This window comes from Scyliorhinus canicula, chromosome 13 (assembly GCF_902713615.1).
Source record: "Scyliorhinus canicula chromosome 13, sScyCan1.1, whole genome shotgun sequence".
In the NCBI taxonomy this organism is placed as follows: domain Eukaryota; kingdom Metazoa; phylum Chordata; class Chondrichthyes; order Carcharhiniformes; family Scyliorhinidae; genus Scyliorhinus; species Scyliorhinus canicula.
In genome coordinates, this window is record NC_052158.1 from 91,252,598 (window position 1) to 91,272,855 (window position 20,258).

Sequence of the window (20,258 nt, forward strand, 5' to 3'; positions counted from 1 at the left end):
CCTCCGTCTCCACGTCCTCGGGAGTAGTCGCCGCAGGTTCATCCAAATGAAAGGTACAGCCCCTGGGCTGGCCCCAGTTTCGGTCGGAACAACGGCGCCTCTGGCGCCCCCAGGACTGCCGTCCGCGACGGGGTCTGTGCCTACAAGTCTGACACGGACATGGCTCCTCATCCATTGGTTCTGGAGAAGGCTCCCTTCGGGGAGGAATGTCTGACGGCCATTGGCGTCGATCCAGATGTCGCCTTGCCCAAGGTACTGCAGGGGTGCGGGGGGGTGCTTTCGGATGGAAGGGGTTGCGTCCCAAGGCATGCACCTCCATTCCCTGTAGCTCCTGCACTCCTCGTTCTGCGCTCTCTCGGGACAATACTATTTGAATGGCCTGTTGAAAAGTCAATGTTGGCTCAGCTAACAACATTCTCTGGGTGGCCGCATTGTTAATACCGCAAACCAAACGGTCGCGTAACATTTCTGACAAGGTCTCACCATAGCCACAGTACTCCGCAATCCTGTGTTGCCTGCATAGAAAGTCGGCAAGGGATTCTCCTGGGTTCCTTTCAGCGGTATTAAGCCGGTAACGTTGGACTATCGTGGATGGGGTTGGGTTAAAATGTTGCCCCACTAAGTTCACAAGTTCATCAAACGTTTTGGTGTCTGCGCAGCTGGGTACGTAAGGCTCCTAATCACCCCAAACGTATGCGGGCCGCAGGCGGTGAGCAATATGACCACCTGCCGCTCGTTTTCGGTGATGTTGTTTGCCCGGAAATAGTAACGCATCCTTTGTGCGTACTGGTTCCAACTTTCCTTCGCAGCATCAAAACATCCAAACGTCCATACAGAGGCATGGTGTAATAGAAAACAACTTCCAACCTGTGTCCAACAAAAATCCAGGAGGTGGCTTCAGCAGTGTAGACAGCTATCCACTTTAACCCTCGTCGCCAGTTTTGTGAGGGCCACGAAGAATCCAGCACGAGTTTTCAGGATACAAAGAAATAACATTTATTTACAAATTAACATATAGATATACAACTTCTCTTGCTGCCAAACTCCTCTCTCTCTGGTTCCAAACTGGCCAGCTCTATTTATGCAGGGAGTCTGCTAATGATTTCTCCGCCCCCCTCATTGGAGAAGCTCATACTCCCACAGGATTGTGGGATTGTCGTTAGTCCCCAGCCAATGGTAAGCAGGCAGGTTATAACATTTATAAACTACAACTTGTTCAGACTACTGTGATACGGATCCATTCATGCACTTCGGCCCACTCTTCGGTGGCTGCATTGGCCTCTCGAAATCCAGATGATTACAGAATTCGTAATGTATGTTCGAATCTTGCCATGGCCTTGTCTCACTTTACATTATCTCCTCATGACATACATTCCTGCACGTCACTCATTTTTCATGGATTTCAGCAAGTTAAAACTACAACAATACTGAAATAAAATATTGCAAATCACTAGCTCCAATAGTGCTTCATACTCATGGGATAAAATTATCCTCCAATTCTCTCTGTGAGCAACACACAGATCAACTGTTAAAATATTAATAATGACTTAACAGCATGTGCAGATGTCACACTTCAGATATTATGCTTCAAAGTGTCAACAATATAAACAAAAGGGAACGAAAGGCTGTTGGTTTATTGTGTTCCTTCGGTTCTGAAGGCAGAAATTAATGAACACATTCCAATCATCAAACATACTTCACACAGCAATTAAGGTCAAACAGACCAGAGTATGTATTTATTTGCAGAAGTTAAATTTGATGGGAAGAATTGTTTCCATAGTTTGGCACCGTAATTCTAGCTGAACTGGTGCCAAAGATCGGGGGCGCAATTCTTCGAGTCCCGCGCCGGGCCAGAAAATCGCCGCAACTGCGCCACCCCGCCCTGACGCCGGCGCGCAATTCTCCGAGGTGCGGATCATGATGTTGGGGAGGGGAGTAGGCCATTGGGTGGGGGTCCTGTGCTAATGGGGGCCTTCAAAATGAGCAGCCCCCCACTTCTCGCTTGAAATGGGAAAAAGTGAGAAGGCCACTGAGAATATCACTTTCTCACCCCCCCCCCCCATGCACCCACTCCCGCCAGCCTAAAAATTGAAGCTGGGCAGGATAAAGCCCTTAAGTGGCCAATAAGTGGCCAAGTAAGGACCTTTGTCGGTGAATGGGCCAGTTTCCTACCCAAAACCCTGCACGCCGAAGCGTGAAATTGCATTTGGGTTTGGGCAGGCATTTCAATTTTACACCCTACCCACCTCAGAATCTGCTCGTGGGGAGTGGAAAATTCTGCCCCATGTTTCTGTGATCCTTTACACTGGCTGAGCTTCCAATTTGACCAAATCAGGCTTTTCTTACAAAACTGGACACACCCCAAGTCAAATTTCCAAGAATCTGTCAATTATGCTGGCATGGGAAGTTTCTTCAAATTGCACTCATTTTTTCAGGTGCACAGATGGGCATGCTTTAAAAGCTTTTTCACATCAAATTATATTGAATTTACTCGGCTCGTCTACAGCAATGAAACTAGTAAATGTTCATTGTAGTTTTTTAAAGTCATTTTCAATTGTTTTGGATCAGGTTACTCAGATGGCAGATTGAACATATTTATTAGAATAGAATTCCTAAAGTGCAGAAGGAGGCCATTCGGCCAATTGAGTCTGCACCGATCTTCTGAAAGAGCACCCTATCTAGGCTTACTCCCCTGCAACCCTACCTAACCTGCACATTCTTAGGCACTAAGGGTCAATATAGCCTGGCCAATCCACCTAGCCTGCCCATCTTTGGACTGTGGGAGGAAACTGGAGCACCCAGAGGAAACTCACGCAGACACAGGGAGAAAGTGCAAACTCCACACAGACACCCAAGGCTGAAATTGAACCCAGGTCTCTGGTGCTGTGAGGCAGCAGTGCTAACCACTGTGCCACCCATAAATTAAAGTTGCTTATTTTTCGCAATAGATCCATTTTCAGTGACATTAATAAAACTGCACCAGGTTACCACTCTTCAATCCATCAAGGATGGCATTTCAATGCTAAGAAAAACAAAAGGAGCAATTACATTCCATTACACTGCCAAATGTACCTTATAATGAAAGATTTTGTGTTTGTGAATTTTAGTGGAAACGTAAAGTGAACCCTAACCACTGCAATTTAAAGTCTATTTTTGGATGCACTTTCCCAATTGTGGACAAAGCTGACAGAAACTCTACCTTTCAGTTTTCAACTTAAAAATAAGCGTAAACATTTGAGTAGAAGAATGAATGGATTTGGACCAGTTGTGATTGAAAGTGTCAGAAATCAGTTTCCAAAATTTAAATGTATTTCCAACCCATCCATCTCTGGCATTGACTGAATCGGGATGGTGGTGTGGGGTGATGCCCAACCCGAGGAGGCAGGTTGTAAGTTTAAGTATGAAGATGAAGCTGCGGGCCTTATTGCTGTGCAGCTTTTGAAAGTGTAACTGCCAGTGGCTGGGTTTCCTGAGCCACTGATAGCTTCCTCAAAGCAAGGATTAGCGGATTCAAGAGGTAAATGCCTTCACACCTCCTCACTGAATCCAGCTGCTAGGCTGAGAAGCCTCCGTGATTGGTTCCCCCAGTAAGGAATAGGAACCAGAGTAGACCATTCAGCGCTTCGAGCCCGCTCCACCATTTAATAAGTTCAAGGCTGATCTAACACTCAAAAAGTCTATTTTCCTGCCTTCTCTCCATAATCGTTAATTCCCCCTCGTGATTAAAAACCTAAGAATCTCAGCCTTGAAAATGTTCAAGGACTCAGCCTTCACAGCTTCCTGGGGTAAAGAATTCCAAAGCTTCACCACTCTTTGAGAGAAGAAATTCTTCTTACCATCTGTCGTAAATGGGCACCCCTTTATTCTGCGACTATGCCCCCTGGTCCTACACTCTCCCAGGAGTGGCGATACCCTCCAAACATTTACCCTGTCTAACCCCCTAATAATCTTACATATTTCAATCATATTACCTCTCATTCTTTTGAACTTCAAGGGGTACATACCCAACCTGTTTAACCTTTCCTCATATGGCAGTCGCTCCATACCCGGGATCATTCTAGTAAACCTCACCTGTACTGCTTCCAATGATAACATATCTCTCATCCTTCCCGAGTCTTGCCAACCCCCTAACAGGCCCAATCTCCCTGCCACCGCCAAATGTTGGCTTCCCCAGAACACTCCAACCAGCCGATTCCATGCATTATCAGGACTGCAAAATTCAGCCTCAATGCTGCATCCTGCCAGCAGCGGTACCAGAGCAGATCCAGTAGCATTAACAATACGATCAGTGTAAAATACTCACCATCATTTGGACAGTTTAGAAAATGAACTTGATATTTCAAACCTTTTTCACTGACCTGTTGTATCGAGCACCGATCAAAAATGAACGGACATTCTCTCCAGAAGAGTGAGGTGCTCGTTTCAGCCTGGGGTAAGAGACAAAGATAAAAAGAGAAGTTGAGATCTGGGTTTGCCTGTGCAATGACAGCTGCATATTAATCAAAAAAAATTCTGACAAATCAAAAAGACTTTTTTTGAACAAAATAGACCCCTGGAGTCTTAATCATATAACAGGGGAATAAACTTGAAACTGGATTGATTTCATCTTTAAAGAATGAATTCTTTGAAACACTGGCAACTGCAGATGCTTTTTAGTTTTTAAATGCTGGCACAGAAATTGTTCCATATTGTGAAAATAAAGCATTCTTCCATGACAAATACAATTTCGATTTGAAAATGCAATGACCAATCAAACATTAATTAGGCAAATTCTGGAAGCAATCAAACAAAAATTGCCACTGAGTATAAAGTACACCTCATGAAACTAAAGTTAGCTTCCAACTCGAATGGAATTGTATGCTGCAATTAAAGATATGTTTTACGTCAAACTACATTACTGAAGCATGGAATATTAAGGTTTGAAAGTGACAAGTCCATGAGCAACATAATAATCTGCAGCTAACATTCCTTATGCAAATGCATAACTTTGATACACGTAAGGAGCTGAGGACTCAACAATAAAGGAGTTGCAATGTTGTTAAATATTAAAAGTGACAATGCAACACTTCTCCCTTCAAATTGAACTCAATCTGTACTAATAGGAAACCAGCTTTTGCAGTCTGGAAAATAACTCTGAAACCAATACATTTTTATTTGTTTAGTTTAATAAAACCTATTGAATCTATAGACATTATCAACAACAAATCCATTTTTATTTAAAGGCTATTTACACTATTTGTTCAAAAATTCTCCAGCAGCTGCTCCATGGAGAAATAATGATAGGCTAGAACACCCATCACTTCACAGGTTTGATTTACCATGGACCCCAATCCTCAGTTATACTGATAGTGCCATTTGCATGGTTGGGCAGGAAACCGGTGCTTGCAAGTCGATATCAGAATGGCTCCGAGCCACTCAAGCTGCGAAAGTCTCTTCCAAGGCAAAGTCCAAAAAACAAAATTGAACTCTACAGCTCTGGAGTGAACCATTCAACATCTTCAGAAAAGTAATCGATCCTGTTCAGGTAAGGTCCGTCTTTCCATATTGGGAGGAACTAAGATGGTCACTGTTTTTTTTGTTATAAATTTAGAATACCCCAATTATTTTTTTCCAATTAAGGGACAATTTAGTGTGGCCAATCCACCTAACCTCTACATCTTTGAGTTGTGGGGGTGAAACCCACGCAGACAGGGGGAGAATGTGCAAACTCCACACGGACAGTGACCCAGGACCGGAATCGAACACGGATCATCAGCGTCGTAGAAAGTAGTGCTAACCAGTCAGATCGCTTGTTTCATGGCATACTCACAACATATGAATATATTACACTATCACCCCCCCCCCCTTTTTAAACAAAATGCAGTTACACTAACTATAAAATTCAACGATAAAATTCGAATAAATCTTTGTGAATATGCACATTTGGTAAAATACCATCTGACCTCTTTTCCTTCTAAACTATGGGCGCGATTTAATGGGGGGGAAAATGGAGTCCCACTTTTGGAGCGTTTAGCGGGGTGTGTCTCAGCACTTGCAGCATTTACCTCGTTACTTTGGCTTCAGCGCCAAGGTCGCACTTACCTCACTTCCTGCACTGACGAGCTCAGCTCAGCTCGTCAGTGTATGAAGATATAGGGGAGCCATTTTTAAATGCCACCTCTATCTCTTGACCCCCCCCCCCCTTGGACTCCCTCCGTGCCCTCTGGACCCCACCCCCCCTACCCCCAATGCCCCAACTTACCTGTTAGGGGGTCCTCAAGCTCCCCTCACTTGGCACCAGGATGGCACTGCCAGTGTACCCAATTAACAGTGACAAGTTGCTAGTCTGGCAGTGCCAAGGTGCCCAGGTGGCAGTGGGTGTGTCAGAGCTCGACGACTCAGGGCCTCCAATGGCCTTGGAGACCCCCTAGGTACCGTTACACCTGGTCCATGTTGTGTGCTAAACGGCGCCATGGCGAGGTCTCCCAGTTGTGGGCGTTCCCGGGACTCCGGAGCATCGGGCAGTGGCATATTTAAGTGAGCCTAAGTGCCCAGATCGTGACGTATTGCAAGATGTCATGAGGTGTTCTGAATGTCTCAAATCTCGCGAGAAGCCTCTTGCGAGATTTAATGGCTTTTTCACATCACCGAGTCGGGCACGACGAGGCCGTTCGATTGCACCCTACATCTATTTCTGAAGTATTTTGACGTTCAGATAGGTTTTGGTGCCATGTCAGGTTTTAGACTATTTGGTTTCAGTTCAGGACCTGCATAAGATCTTTTCTTTCTTTTTTGGACATTTGCTGCATTTACTTTCTTTCGATGCGTTTTTATATACCTGTGTTTCTTAATCTTAGCAAGCTTAACAGCCTGAGTTTTCTGTGTATGTTTCTGGTTAGTTATCTTCTCACAATTAGCTTCCATGTTGGTTAAGTCTTCCTTCCTCGCTTAGCTCAATTACAGTTGCAATCTTTTGTTTGCCTTTTCACAAAGTTCCATATACACTCTGAAATGAGAAGTCAACCTGCCATGGTTGTAACAGCGTTTTTGGCAGCTTATTTCTGCAATTTTCGTAAATGGTACATTTGCTAACCAATTATTCCAGATCATCATCTAGACCAGACCAAGAAACAAATCTTCTGGCTATGCACTTCAGCTATCTAAGGCTCTGGCGCATACAGGGTCAATGTGGGACTGAATACAGCATCATGCACACATTTCCCCTGCTCAACTTAAAGGTATGTCTCCATAAAAGATCCATGGACCAAAAAACGATAACGACAAAGCAAAAGAAATAGGAAATGAGGGTATTGACAGGAAGGGCCTTTACAACATGTACATTTAAACAAAGCAGTTCATATTTTTCTGAAGTAAAAACAGAAAATGGTGGGAAAACTCAGCAGGCCTGGCAGCATCTGTGGAGAGACAAACAGAGTTAATGTTTTGAGTCTGTGTCATTAACTGTACTTCCCATCCACAGATGCTGCCAGACCTGCTGGGTTTCCAGCATTTTCAGTTTTTTATTTCAGATTTCCAGCAGCCAGAATATTTTGCTTTTACGTTAAATTTCTGGTGTCTATTAAAATCCTATCAAAAGCACAACAGAGCAATAATCATAAGATGTAGTATGGGTGTCGACACAATAGGCATTGAAACTCTACAAAAACTGCTGAACTGGGAGTTTTGATTATTTTAATAATATTACACACGGATTGGAGTCTAGTGACAAAAGTCAATGCTGCATGTGCTGATCAATATCCTGCCGTGTTTTAGATGAGAGGAAAGAGAGTTGATTAACAAACACAGAGGTATTTTAATTAGCAAAAAGAACCTCTCCTAGATAACATCATTCTGAAACTTGTTTTTAAAATTAACTACTCTTAATTCAGGAAAATTGTTTTTTTACTGCCTGTTCTGTTGGGTCAACTTGAATTGAATTGAATTAAACTGAATGGCTAAATAATCATTATATTACGTGATGTAATCAGAAGCCTATCGGAATGTGAGAACTGGATCATGTGACAGTCACTTTCATTGAATTACTAAAACAGATTAAGTCTTCACATAATTGATCACAACTCTGGTCTGCAGTCCACATACAAGTGCTCAGAATGAATACATTAAAAGTCACGCTGCCGCACAAAATTTAATTAAGCAAACTTTCGGTGTGCTGCAACCATGCTCATACTGTCTTGAATACAATGCAGAAACCCTGAAATATTTGAAAGAGCCACTGCCTAACCTGGAAGACCTCGCCATGGCTCCAAAAGTGCTGTCCCAATGGTTGTAGAGTGGCTGGTGGGAGGTGCTGACTTTCAATGGAGGAGACTACAGATGGTCTTAAAAAATGATCATAGCAGCTCTGTGCCTGTAAGACCTGGCTTCAGACTGCATCATCTTGCATGCGCAGCAGCTGTCAGGGTTAGCTGGCTGACAGCTGACAATAGTTATGGGACTGGTGGAGTGGCAGGATGGGAGGATGAATGCTCTCCTTCTGAGAAAAGCAGTTTGTGTTCCATGGAGTCACTGCCACTCCCTCAGGGCAAGACCTTGCAGCAATCCTAATAATCTGTCGGAGTAGAGTTTGCTGGGTCACTTTATACAATCTACAGCCAAGGTGGCAGCTCTTTGAGCTTGCATGGCACCAATCTGGCCTTTAATCACAGCAGCCTGAGCTGCAAAACGGGAGAGGAAGGGACAAAGGCAAGGTGCAGGGGAAGCTGACCCGGGAGCAAAGATGGCGGACCTACTTACCTCGGACCCGGCGATCCAGCAAGCGCTGGAAAACATGCTGCAGGTGATTAAAAGCAGTTCTGAGTCGTTGAAGCGGGATAATTTCGACCCACTTTAGAAGGCAATGGATCAGTTGAACCAGAGACTGGATGCCCAGGACGAAAAAGTTAAGGAGCTGGGAGAGGTGGTGGAGGAGCAGGTGGGCGCGCAGACGATTGCTGCGCTAGAAGTCGATGGGTTGAAGGAGAGACAGAGAAGACTGCTGGACAGAGTAGAGGAACTGGAAAATAGAGCCGTAGTCAAAATCTAAGGATCATCGGCCTCCCGGAGGGGGCTGAGGGAACTGATGCCACAGCATTTGTGGCGGACCTGTTGATGCAGCTGATGGGGGCTGAAGCCTTTCCGCGATCGCCGGAGCTGGAGGGGACACACAGAGTACAGGCGAGACAGATGCGTCCGGGGGGGGTTGTGTGTCCCCCCCCCCCCCCCCCCCCCCCCCCCGTCCAATGGTGATCAGGTTCCACAGGTTTGTGGAGAAGGAGCGGGTGCTGCAGTGGGCAAAGAGCGCTAAGAGCAGCACGTGGAATAACAGTGTTCTTCGCATTTATCAGGACCTAAGCCAGGAGGTGGCCAGGCGGCGAGCAGCCTTTAAACAAGTTAAGGAGGTGTTATTCAAAAAGCGCGTGACGTTTGGTCTGCTCTTCCCGGCCCGTCTTTGGGTTACGCATCAGGGCCAACACCACTACTTCTCCGAGCCCGAAGAAGCAATGGACTTCGCTAGGGATCAGGGGCTAGTCTCGAAAAAAGGACCCACGGACGCAAGCTAGGGCCCGAGAATTACCGTTTGAAGGGATGCCTACTGTGCCTGGACTGCTGGTCGACTGTTTACTGCTTTAAAGGTGCCATGTGGTGTATTTTTGGGCAGCTTTTGCCTGTGGAGGGTTGTGGGGGGAGGGGAGGGTGTGGGGGGGAGGGTTCTCGTATGGTCTTTTTCCTTTTTTGTTGCTGTTTTTCCCTTTTTTTTCTGCTGTGGTGGGTACCTTTTGTCGTGCTTTCTGAGTGTGCTGGAGCCTGTATTGTAACAAAAGGGTGGCCGGTCAGCAATGGGGATTAAAGATGTTGGTTGGGGGCTTTCGTTTCATTTATGTCTATGGTTTTTATGTTTGTTTCGGATGAGTGATGTACGGGTACTTGGTTATTGCGCTGTTATTTTGTTAATGCTCAGAAAGGGACGTAGGTTAACACTTGTCTGTGTACACAGCTGGAACTGTATTGTACCTGGAGCAGCCTCATGGTGCTGTTTGATGTTTACATCTTGTTTGATCTTTCTTATCTTAGTGAGACTGCTCCAGTGGGTCAGAGTGGGGGATGGTGTGCTGGGGAGTGGGGAGATGAGATCGGTGAAACAATGGGAGTGAGACAAGTGGGAGCCGGAGGGATGAGTCACCGGGCTAGCAGATTGGCTAGTCAAGGGAGTCAGGTGGGGGAGGCGACCAGGCTGATCACCTGGAATGTCAGGGGACTAAATGGGCCAGTTAAAAGGGCACGTGTGTTCGCGTATTTGCGGGTTCTGAAGGCAGACGTAATTATGTTGCAGGAAACACATCTGAAAGTATCTGACCAGACCAGGCTAAGGAAGGGCTGGATTAGCCAGGTCTTCCACTCGGACTTGGATTCTAAGTCCAGGGGGGTAGCAATTATGATCAATAAGCGGGTTCAATTTGAGGCGGAGGGCGTAGTCGCAGACGGCGAGGGCAGATTCCTTATGGTAAGAGGCAAGCTGGAGGGGAGGAGAGTGGTGCTGGTGAACATATACGCTCCAAACTGGGACGACGTTGACTTTATCAAAAGAGTGCAGGGGAAGATCCCGGACCTAGACTCACATACGTTGATAATGGGGGGGACTTTAATATGGTCCCTTGACCCGGGGCTGGACCGGTCATGTCCCAGAACAGGTAGGCTCCCAGCAATGGCAAGGGAGCTGAAAGGATTCATGGAGCAAATGGGGGCAGTGGACCCATGGAGAGCCCGACAGCCAACATTAAGGCGCTACTCGTTTTACTCACATGTTCATAAAGTATATTCTAGGATTGATTTCTTTATCTTGAGCAGGGACTGTATAGGGGAGGTAAAGAATACGGAATACTCAGCAATCACTATCTCGGACCATGCCCCGCACTGGGTGGACCTGCAGGTTGAGGGGGCGAACTACCAACGCCCGCAATGGAGGTTAGACGTAGGATTGTTGTCAGAGGAGGGGATGTCTGAGAGACTTCGGAAGTGTATGCAAAATTACTTGCAAGTGAACGATACGGGGGAGGTTTCAGCAGCGACCCTGTGGAGGCGTTGAAGGCAGTAGTGAGTGGGGAGCTGATCTCAATTCGGGCTCACAGGGTCAGGGCGGACAGAGCAGATATGGACAGATTGGTTAGGGAGATTTACCGGATAGACGAGGAACATGCAGGGTCCCCGGGGGAGGACCTACTCAGGGGGAGACGGAGATTGCAGGCAGAACTGGGGGTGCTATCCACGAGTAGGGCCGTGGAACAACTTAGGAAGGCGAGGGGAGTGGTGTTTGAGCATGGGGAGAAGGCCAGCAGATTGCTAGCGCAGCAACTCAGGAAGAAGGAGGCGGCCAGGGAAATATGTAGAGTGATTGATGGGGAGGGGAGCAGAGTGGAGGACCCGGCAGGACTGAATAAGGTATTCCGGGACTTCTATAGTAAGCTGTCCACTTCAGAACCCCCGGAAGAGCCGGAGGAGATGAAAAGGTTCCTGGACGGACTAACCTTCCCAAAAGTAGGCGGGGGACTAGCGGAGGGGCTGGGGGCCCCGATTAGAGCGGAGGAGGTATTGGGGGGCCTAAAGGCCATGCAGTCAGCATCCGGGGCCGGATGGATACCCAGTAAAGTTTTACAAGAAGTTCTCGGAGATAGTGGGACCGGTTTTTAATGAGGCAAGGGACAGAGGGACGCTGCCGCCAACGATGTCGCAAGCCACCATCTTGCTGATATTGAAGCAGGACAAGGACCTGGAATCCTGCGGGTCATACAGGCCAATCTCCCTGATCAATGTGGATGCCAAGCTCCTGCCGATTAGAATTGAGGACTGTGTACCGGAGGTGATTGGGGACGATCATACAGGGTTTGTGAAAGGCAGGCAGCTGACAGCTAACTTGAGAATATTGCTTAATGTGATTATGATGTCCCCAATGGGCAATGAGATGGAGGTAATGGTGGCAATGGACGCTGAGAAGGCCTTCGACCGGGAGGAGTGGGGCTATTTGTGGGAGGTGCTTAGACGGTTTAGGTTCGGGGAGGGACTAGTTATTTGGGTCAGACTATTGTACCAGGCCCCAAAAGCTAGCGTTAAGACGAACAGGATAATGTCAGATTATTTCAGACTACATCGCGGGACCAGACAGGGATGCTCACTCTCCCCGTTGCTGTTCGCTCTGGCCATAGAGCTGTTGGCGATTGCGTTGAGAGCTGCAAAGGGGTGGAAGGGAATGACTAGGTGGGGGGGGGGGGGGGGGGGGGGGGGGGGGGATGCTCACTCTCCCCGTTGCTGTTCGCACTGGGGCAGGTTGCACAAGTTAAATTTGACTAGAGTGGTGGAACAAATGAAGAGGGAGTTTCGGGAATGGGATGCACTCCCACTGGCACTGGCGGGGAGGGTGCAGACTGTAAATATGACAATCCTCCCTAGATTCCTGTTCATCTTCCAGTGCCTTCCGATCTTTATCCCACGGTCCTTCTTCAAAAGGACTGGCAAAATAATTATGAGCTTTGTCTGGGCGGGAAAATCCCCACGGGTGAAGAACGCGATGCTTGAAAGGAGCCGCAACGAGGGGGGACTGGAATTACTGAGTCTGATCAACTACTACTGGGCGGCTAACATAGCCATGTTAAGGAAGTGGATGGTGGGTACGGGGTCTATTTGGGAGCAGGTGGAGGCGGCTTCGTGCAGGGGCACCAGCTTGGCAGCCCTGGTCACGGTTCCCCTACCACTGTCGCCGGCCAGGTACTCCACCAGCCCGGTAATGGGGGCGGCCCTGCGGATATGGGGCCAGTGGAGGGGGCATGTAGGGGAGGTGAGTGCGTCCGTTTGGGCTCCAATATGTGATAATCATCAATTCGCCCCAGGAACATGGATGGAGGGTTTCGAACATGGTGGCGGGCGGGGTTGAGGAGAGTGGGCTATATGTTCCTGGAGGGGAGCTTTGCGAGTCTGAGGGGTTTGGAGGAGAAATTTGGGCTGGTAAGGGGAAATGACTTTAGGTACTTACAGGTGCGGGACTTTATATGCAGACAGTTACCATCCTTCTCACACCTCCCGCCAATAGGGATCAAGGACAGAATAGTCTCTAGAGGTGAAGGAGGAGGGTAGAGTCTCGGATATCTACAAGGTGCTCATGAAGGGGGAAGAGTCCCAGACGGAGGAACTGAAACTCAAATGGGGGGAGGAACACGGTGGGGAGATGGAGGACAAGGTATGGGCGGAAGCCCTGATTAGGGTAAACTGAACCGCAACATGTGCCAGGCTCGGCCTGATTCAGTTTAAGGTCGTTCACCGGGCCCACATGACGGTAGCTCGGATGAGCAAATTCTTTGGGGTAGAGGACAAGTGCGCTAGATGCGCGGGAGGACCAGCGAACCACGTACACATGTTTTGGGCATGTCCTAAGCTTAGGGGCTACTGGGAGGGATTTGCAGGGGTCATGTCCCGGGTGCTGAAAACAAGGGTGGTGATGAGTCCAGGAGTGGCAATTTTCGGGGTTTCGGAAGACCCGGGAGTCCAGGGGGAGAAAGAGGCCGATGTTCTGGCCTTTGCTTCCCTGATAGCCCGGCGGCGAACACTGCTGGCATGGAGGGACTCAAAACCCCCGAAGACCAAACTATGGCTTTCGGACATGTCAAGTTTTCTGGGTATGGAAAAAATTAAGTTTGCCCTGAGGAGATCTGTACTAGGGTTCACCCGAAGGTGGCAGCCATTCATCGACTTCTTCGCGGGAGAGTGAACGTCAGCAGGGGGGGGGGGGGGGGGAGATTAGAGTAGAGTAGGAGGGATAAATAGGCGGGTAGTGTTTATGGGAGAGGAGCGGGTATGTGCATCATGGTTTGATTGAAGTGTTGGTTTCCCGTTGATGATTGCATATTTCTGTTATCTGTAACTGTTGACAATGCCAAAAATACCTCAATAAAATTGTTTGTTAAAAAAAACATGAAGCTGGCACAATGGCTGCTGAGGGAGATTGAGGAGGTGAGTAGACATTTCCATTTTCCGGGCTGCAGCTCAAGGGCACTGGAGCTGCCACCCCAATGCTGGGTGGGGGGGTGGGTGCACACACACACCCATCAGTGTGGGTTGGCCTTGGTCGGGGAGCTAAAACATTCTAGCTTGGGTGTCGCCCCTGGGGGGGATTGAGAGGCTTTCCATCTTTGATGCCTCAAGCCATGTTTCAATATTGTGGATACCCATAAGAGGGCCAACTACAGCGGCTGCCTGTCTGTCCTACCAAACATATCCAGGACTAAGCCCTGTCCTTGGTTGTATGCTGAAGGTCATTTTAACTTCCTGTGACTGTGAGCAGCTTCTAGCTTCACAGCTGAAGGCTATTGCTAAGAAGGAATTAGCCCTGTTAGTTGTGAGGGCACTTCATAGCTGCAGGTTGTGTTTGTTGTTTGCTCTTGCTGGTGGCTGCAAATGCCTGGAGGCTGCTGTTGCTGTTTCCTTCCTTTTCTGTTGCTGGAAAGAAGGTCAATGTTTTCTAAGATACCTGGATCCTGGAACACCGGGCTCAGGGGGACGTATAAGTCCAGAAGACAATCCGGTTTGAAGCAAGACGACGCTGTGGGACCTGGTGCGAGATATTGATCTGAATGGGTCACCTGATGACGCTGTTGAAGCAATGCTTTTGCAGATTGCTGATCCTTCTGTTGCTGGTGTGGTAAGTGCTGCAGGCAACTGGCACGTCACCGTGGGTTAAACACGCAGGAGGTCAAGGATGTTCGGCTGCACCCTGAGTGCCAGTGGAATATGTGGATTTGGTTCTGGTGAGATTGGGACAAGTGGCGGGGCCTACACAGCTGCGGCTCCGGGATGGAGAATGGTACTGATATGTGGAACAAGTAACAAACTGATAGACATATCATTTCTAATACAAAGTTATGGACCTGATAACACACATTCAGGCTTATCCTCTATTTCTCCGTGCTGAGAGACCTGCAAGGAGTGACACCATGTGTTTTTTTTTGTGAAAATTAGCTGATATAGCTTTGTATTGGTACCAATATGGAATGGTGATGTTTCCTTGATGTTTACTGGTTAGTGTCGTGTGTGGAATGTTGCATAATTGATTTTCAAATCTTTGTTACTGTTGACCATTTAATAAACAAAATATTCTCAAGTGGATTCTCGTGGGTACATGTGCCATGTCACAGGTGGTGATTACTGTATCGCATTTCAGTCAAACCTGGAAGCCTGAACACTTTGCCTAAACTCTAGAGATGTCAGCACCGTAGAGGCAGCAGCCAACAATCAAACACTCAAGAGCTGGATTTCAGCACTTATCCTCACAATAGGGCGGGTGTGCGGATCAGCGGGGGGCACCTGACCACGGTCTACCTAATGTTCCCGGCAAGGGTCTGAGGTCTAGGGGCTCCTGTTGTGACTGTGGGTGAGTGTGCAGAGCAAAGTTTTCCAACACAACTGGCTTGGTTGATGGCACTTAGAGAAGGCGGGACAGGTAAGGGCGAGGGAGGCTTGGGGAACTGACGGTCCCGGGGTGGAAGCTCTAACTGATTGTCGGTCTCTCTCCTTCTCCAACTCCTTACAGAGACCACAGTGGGATGCTGGTGTCGATCCTGCAGAGGATGTCCTCACGGTGCTATTGGCAGCCTGGGTGACCAGACGCCAAAGGAGGAAGCAGCGTCGATGCAGGCTGGTGCCGGCACCATATGTGGAGGGGGCCGCTGCACACTCTGAAGCCCCGGCTACCCATCAGGCTGAGGACAAACCCAGAGGGGGACGCACACGGTTACCCACGGTGTCCAGGTGTTGTTGGTCTTTTGAGGAGATGATGGACAGCATGTGCTGCAGGTGATTCTGTCTCAACAAGTACATAGTGTGGCACCTGTGCCATGTCTTTGTGGACTTGGCACCCTGTGGAGAAGGAGGATACCCACCCCTGATGGCCATGAGGGTCACTGCAGCCCTGACCTTCTATGCCACTGGTTCATTCCAGGGCTCGAGCATGGACTTGTGCAGAATATTACAAGCTACAGCCCACAAGTACATCTGTGAGATCACGGACGCCCTGTACGCCCGGGCAGCTGACTATATAAACTTTAACAAAAAGGAAAATGCTGGAAAATCTCAGCAAGTCTGGCAGCATCTGTAGGGAGAGAAAAGAGCTAATGTTTCGAGTCTGATGGCTCTTTGTCAAAGCTAACAGACAGAGAGAGTGGGAAATATTTATACTGTGGAGTGAGAATGAAAGATGAGTCATAGCCACAGAAACCCAGGGAAACTGGGTGCTAATAGCCACAGATGCCAAGGATAAAGAGTGCTAATGGCAGTCCCCATAGAGGACAAAATATGTGAAAGGTCAAACAGCAGGGAAACGAACATCAGAGGTTGAACTGTAGGTGTGGGGGGAGGGGTAGGGGGCAGCAACGAGGAGAAAGGTGCAGGAAAGGTGGATAAGATTAGTGGGAATTAAATGTATATTAAGAAAGAAAGAAATGGTAAAAGACAGTTAAAATGAAATGAAAACAAATGGGTTGAGGTGGGACTGATCATCTGAAGTGGTTGAATTCGATGTTCAGGCTGGAAGGCTGTAGCATGCCTAACCAGAAGATGAGATGTTGTTCCTCCAGTTTGCGTTGCACTTCACTGGAACGTTGCAGCAGGCCAAGAACAGACATGTGGGCATGGGAGCAGGGTCTTTTGTTAAAATGGCAAGCAACGGGAAGGTCAGGATCCTGAATGCGCACAGACCGAAGATGCTCAGCAAAGCGATCACCCAGTCTGCGTTTGGTCTCTCCGATATAGAGGAGACCACATTGGGAGCAGCGAATGCAATAGACCAAATTGGAAGGGGTTCAAGTGAAACCTGCTTAACCTGGAATGAGTGTTTTGGGCCTGGAATGTTAAGCATGGAAGAGGTAAAGGGGCAGGTGTTACACCTTCTGCGATTGCATGGGAAGGTGCCATGGGTGATGGGAGAGGTACTGGGTATGGTGGAGGAGTGGACTAGATTGTTTCAGAGCCATATTTCCTTCCTCAGTGACTGTCTTCGTCTCCGACTTAACCCACGGGGATTTCAACTTAAATTCCAACCCTGCATGTAACCTCCAGGATTACAGGTACCTCCAGGATATACAACATTCTTCCAACTGCTGCTCTCGCCGCATCCTGAAAGCCACACTCAGTGCCATGCGGCGCCACATGAAGACACTCAACATCCCTCTCCAGCAGCACCGTCTTACTCTCTCTCAAAGCTGTCCCTGACCCCAGTTTCATTTCATCCTTCGCATCATTCGACGTCTTAACAAGAATCTTTTCCTGTTTCTTACAGGTGGTAAGGAACGCAAGCTTCAACAACTCATCAACTCCACAGCCCATCCCAGACCCTCCACCAGTCCCAATCCCTCGTACTCCATTTCTCCCAGTATCAACATCGCTGACAGGCAGTGATTGACACACAGGATGACCAGTAAGCACACAGAACACAGCAGCCAATCACCAGACAGGACATGACCACTATAAAGCCAGAGAGCACCAGTTTTCCTGCTCTCTCGGGATCCAGCCTCTGAGACAGTCAGAGCTCGTGAGCATAGCCAGTGCAAACACCATGTGGTAGTCAGTTAGTCTGGTCAGGCTAGCCTCAGGTCTCCAGTCAAGTTAGCATAGTGTCAACCCACAGTTGATCATGTAAAATAGTTAGATGTTTGTGGTGGTCCACCACTGTTATGCGTGTGCCTGTATTAGGGGATGTACGACAGTACCTGTATTACAGGTTTGTCGGTAAGCCCCTGCCGGCTAGCTCCGCCCACAGGGAACAGTATAAATATTTATGAGCTCTCCTGAGCTGCCATTCAACAGCTGCAGTCGAGAGAATAACATCTCACGGTAATAAAGCCTCTCTTGTACCGATTTGTGTCTTTGTGTGCAATTGTTAGCGCATCAATTTATTACCGTGAGATTTCCCAAATCATGGACATCAGGATTAAACCCGACCGCCTGTAACTGGATCCGCAATCGCCGAACGCCAGGAAAAACTTTAACCACTGGCTGGCTGTCTTCGACGCCTACATCACCTCAGCGGACCCTACACCATCGGAAGCTCAGAAAGTTCAACTACTCTACTCAAGGTTGAGCTCCAGCATGTTCCCGCTGATACAGGACGTGCCGATCTACACCCGGGCTATGGAACTGCTCAAAGAAAATTACGTCCAGTCGACGAACACTCTGTTTGCGAGGCATGTACTCTCCACTCGCGTCCAGCAACCGGGTGAGTCGATTGAGGACTTCTGGTGGGCCCTTATCCCTCTAGTACGGGACTGCGAGTGCCAGGCTGTCACGGCCACGGAACATTCCAACCTCCTCATGTGAGATGCCTTTGTGACGGGTATTGCATCGGACCCCATCCGGCAATGACTGCTGGAAGGGGCCGCGCTCGATCTGGCGGCGACAAAGACCTTAGTGCTCTCTATGACGGTCGCTTCCCATAATGTGCAATCCTACCCCGCCCACCCATCTTAACGCGCGGCCCACCCAACCTACCCCTCGTGCACCCCGCAACCGACCCCCCTCCCGACTCGGGCCGCTCCCGTGCAGTATGCCTGCGCTGCTCACCACATCGCGCACCCTGGGGGTCCCCGCTGCTACTTCTGCGGCCAGCAGAAGCACCCCCGCTAGCGCTGCCCGGCCTGCACCGCGACCTGCAAATCCTGTGGCAAGAAAGGCCACTTTGCAGTGGTGTGTCAGGCCCGCGCAGTTGCCGCTAACGCGCCCGACCTCTCCCTCTCCCCCCAGCCGCTCGCGCAATGGGCCCTGCCATCCGCTGCTCCCGGGGCCACGAGTGACCAGTGGACGCCGCCATCTTCTTCCCCCAGGTCCGTGTGCGATCAGTGGGCGCCGCCATCTTTCGCCGCCCCCGCGATGTGCGCACCATGGGCGCCGCCATCTTCCTCTCCCGACTCCATGTGCGATCAGTGGGCACCGCCATCTTGCCCCACCCCTGCCACGTGCGCTCCATGGTCGCCGCCATCTTCTTCCCCGCAGATACTTCGATGTCACCATTTTGTCCTCCCCTTGGGACTGGACCACAGGACCCGGGTCACTGCCGCTACTCATCGGACTCTTCAGACTCTTCGATCGATCGCCCGCTACTCGCCTCCATGACGCTCGACCAATCCCGTCCTCGCAACCTGGTTACCGCTTCAACGACGGTGCTCAGCAACGGCCATGTGACCTACTGCCTACTTGACTCCGGGAGCACCGATAGCTTCATTCATCCGGACACGGTAAGGCGCTGCTCCCTCGCGGTCCATCGCGCCTACAGTAGATCTCCCGGGCCTCCGGATCCCACTCTGTCACGATCCGGGGCTTCTGTCTGGTCAAACTCACCATACAAGGCATGGAATTCAGCCGTTTCCGCCTGTACGTTCTCCCCAACCTCTGTGCGACACTTTTACTTGGCCTGGACTTCCAATGTAACCTCCAGAGCCTCACCCTCAAATTCGGCGGGCCCCTACACCCACTCACCATTTGCGGCCTCACGACCCTCAAGGTTGACCCTCCCTCCCTCTTTGCCAATCTGACTGCAGATTGCAAGCCCGTCGCCACTAGGAGCAGACGGTACAGCACCCAGAACGAGACCTTCATCAGGTCCGAGGTCCAGCGGCTGCTTCAGGAGGGTATTATTGAGGCCAGCAACAGCCCCTGGAGAGCCCAAGTGGTGGTGGTTAAAACTGGGGAGAAACACAGGATGGTCATGGACTACAGCCAGACCATCAACCGGTACACGCAGCTCGGCGCGTACCCCCTCCCTCGCATATCTGATATGGTCAATCAGATTGCACAGTACCAGGCCTTCTCAACAATTGACCTGAAATCCGCCTACCACCAGCTCCCCATCGGTAAATCGGACCGTCCCTACACTGCCTTTGAGGCGGACGGTCGCCTCTATCAATTCCTTAGGGTTCCCTTCGGCGTCACTAACGGGGTCTCGGTATTTCAACGAGAAATGGACCGAATGGTTGACCGGTACGGACTGCGGGCCACGTTTCCGTACTTAGACAATGTCACCATCTGCGGCCACGACCAGCAGGACCATGACGCCAACCTTGCCAAATTTCTCCACACCGCATCTCTCCTCAACCTCACTTATAACAAGGAGAAGTGCATATTCAGCACAGAACGCTTAGCCATCCTCGGCTACGTAGTCCAAAACGGACTACTGGGGCCCGATCCTGACCGCATGCGCCCCCTCATGGAGCTTCTCCTCCCCCACTGCCCCAAGGCTCTCAAACAAAGCC

The 20,258-nt window shown here is 49.3% G+C and overlaps 1 protein-coding gene across 6 annotated transcripts in view; it reads right to left on the reverse strand.

The window, feature by feature from the left end:
- Window positions 1–20,258, reverse strand: part of LOC119976738 — a 489,950-nt gene that overhangs the window by 36,703 nt on the left and 432,989 nt on the right. For all 6 annotated transcript variants that reach the window (XM_038817468.1, XM_038817467.1, XM_038817469.1 and 3 more), the window contains exon 7: window positions 4,359–4,427. In XM_038817468.1, coding sequence (XP_038673396.1) covers window positions 4,359–4,427 — 69 coding nt within the window. The remainder of the gene's footprint in view (window positions 1–4,358; window positions 4,428–20,258) is intronic.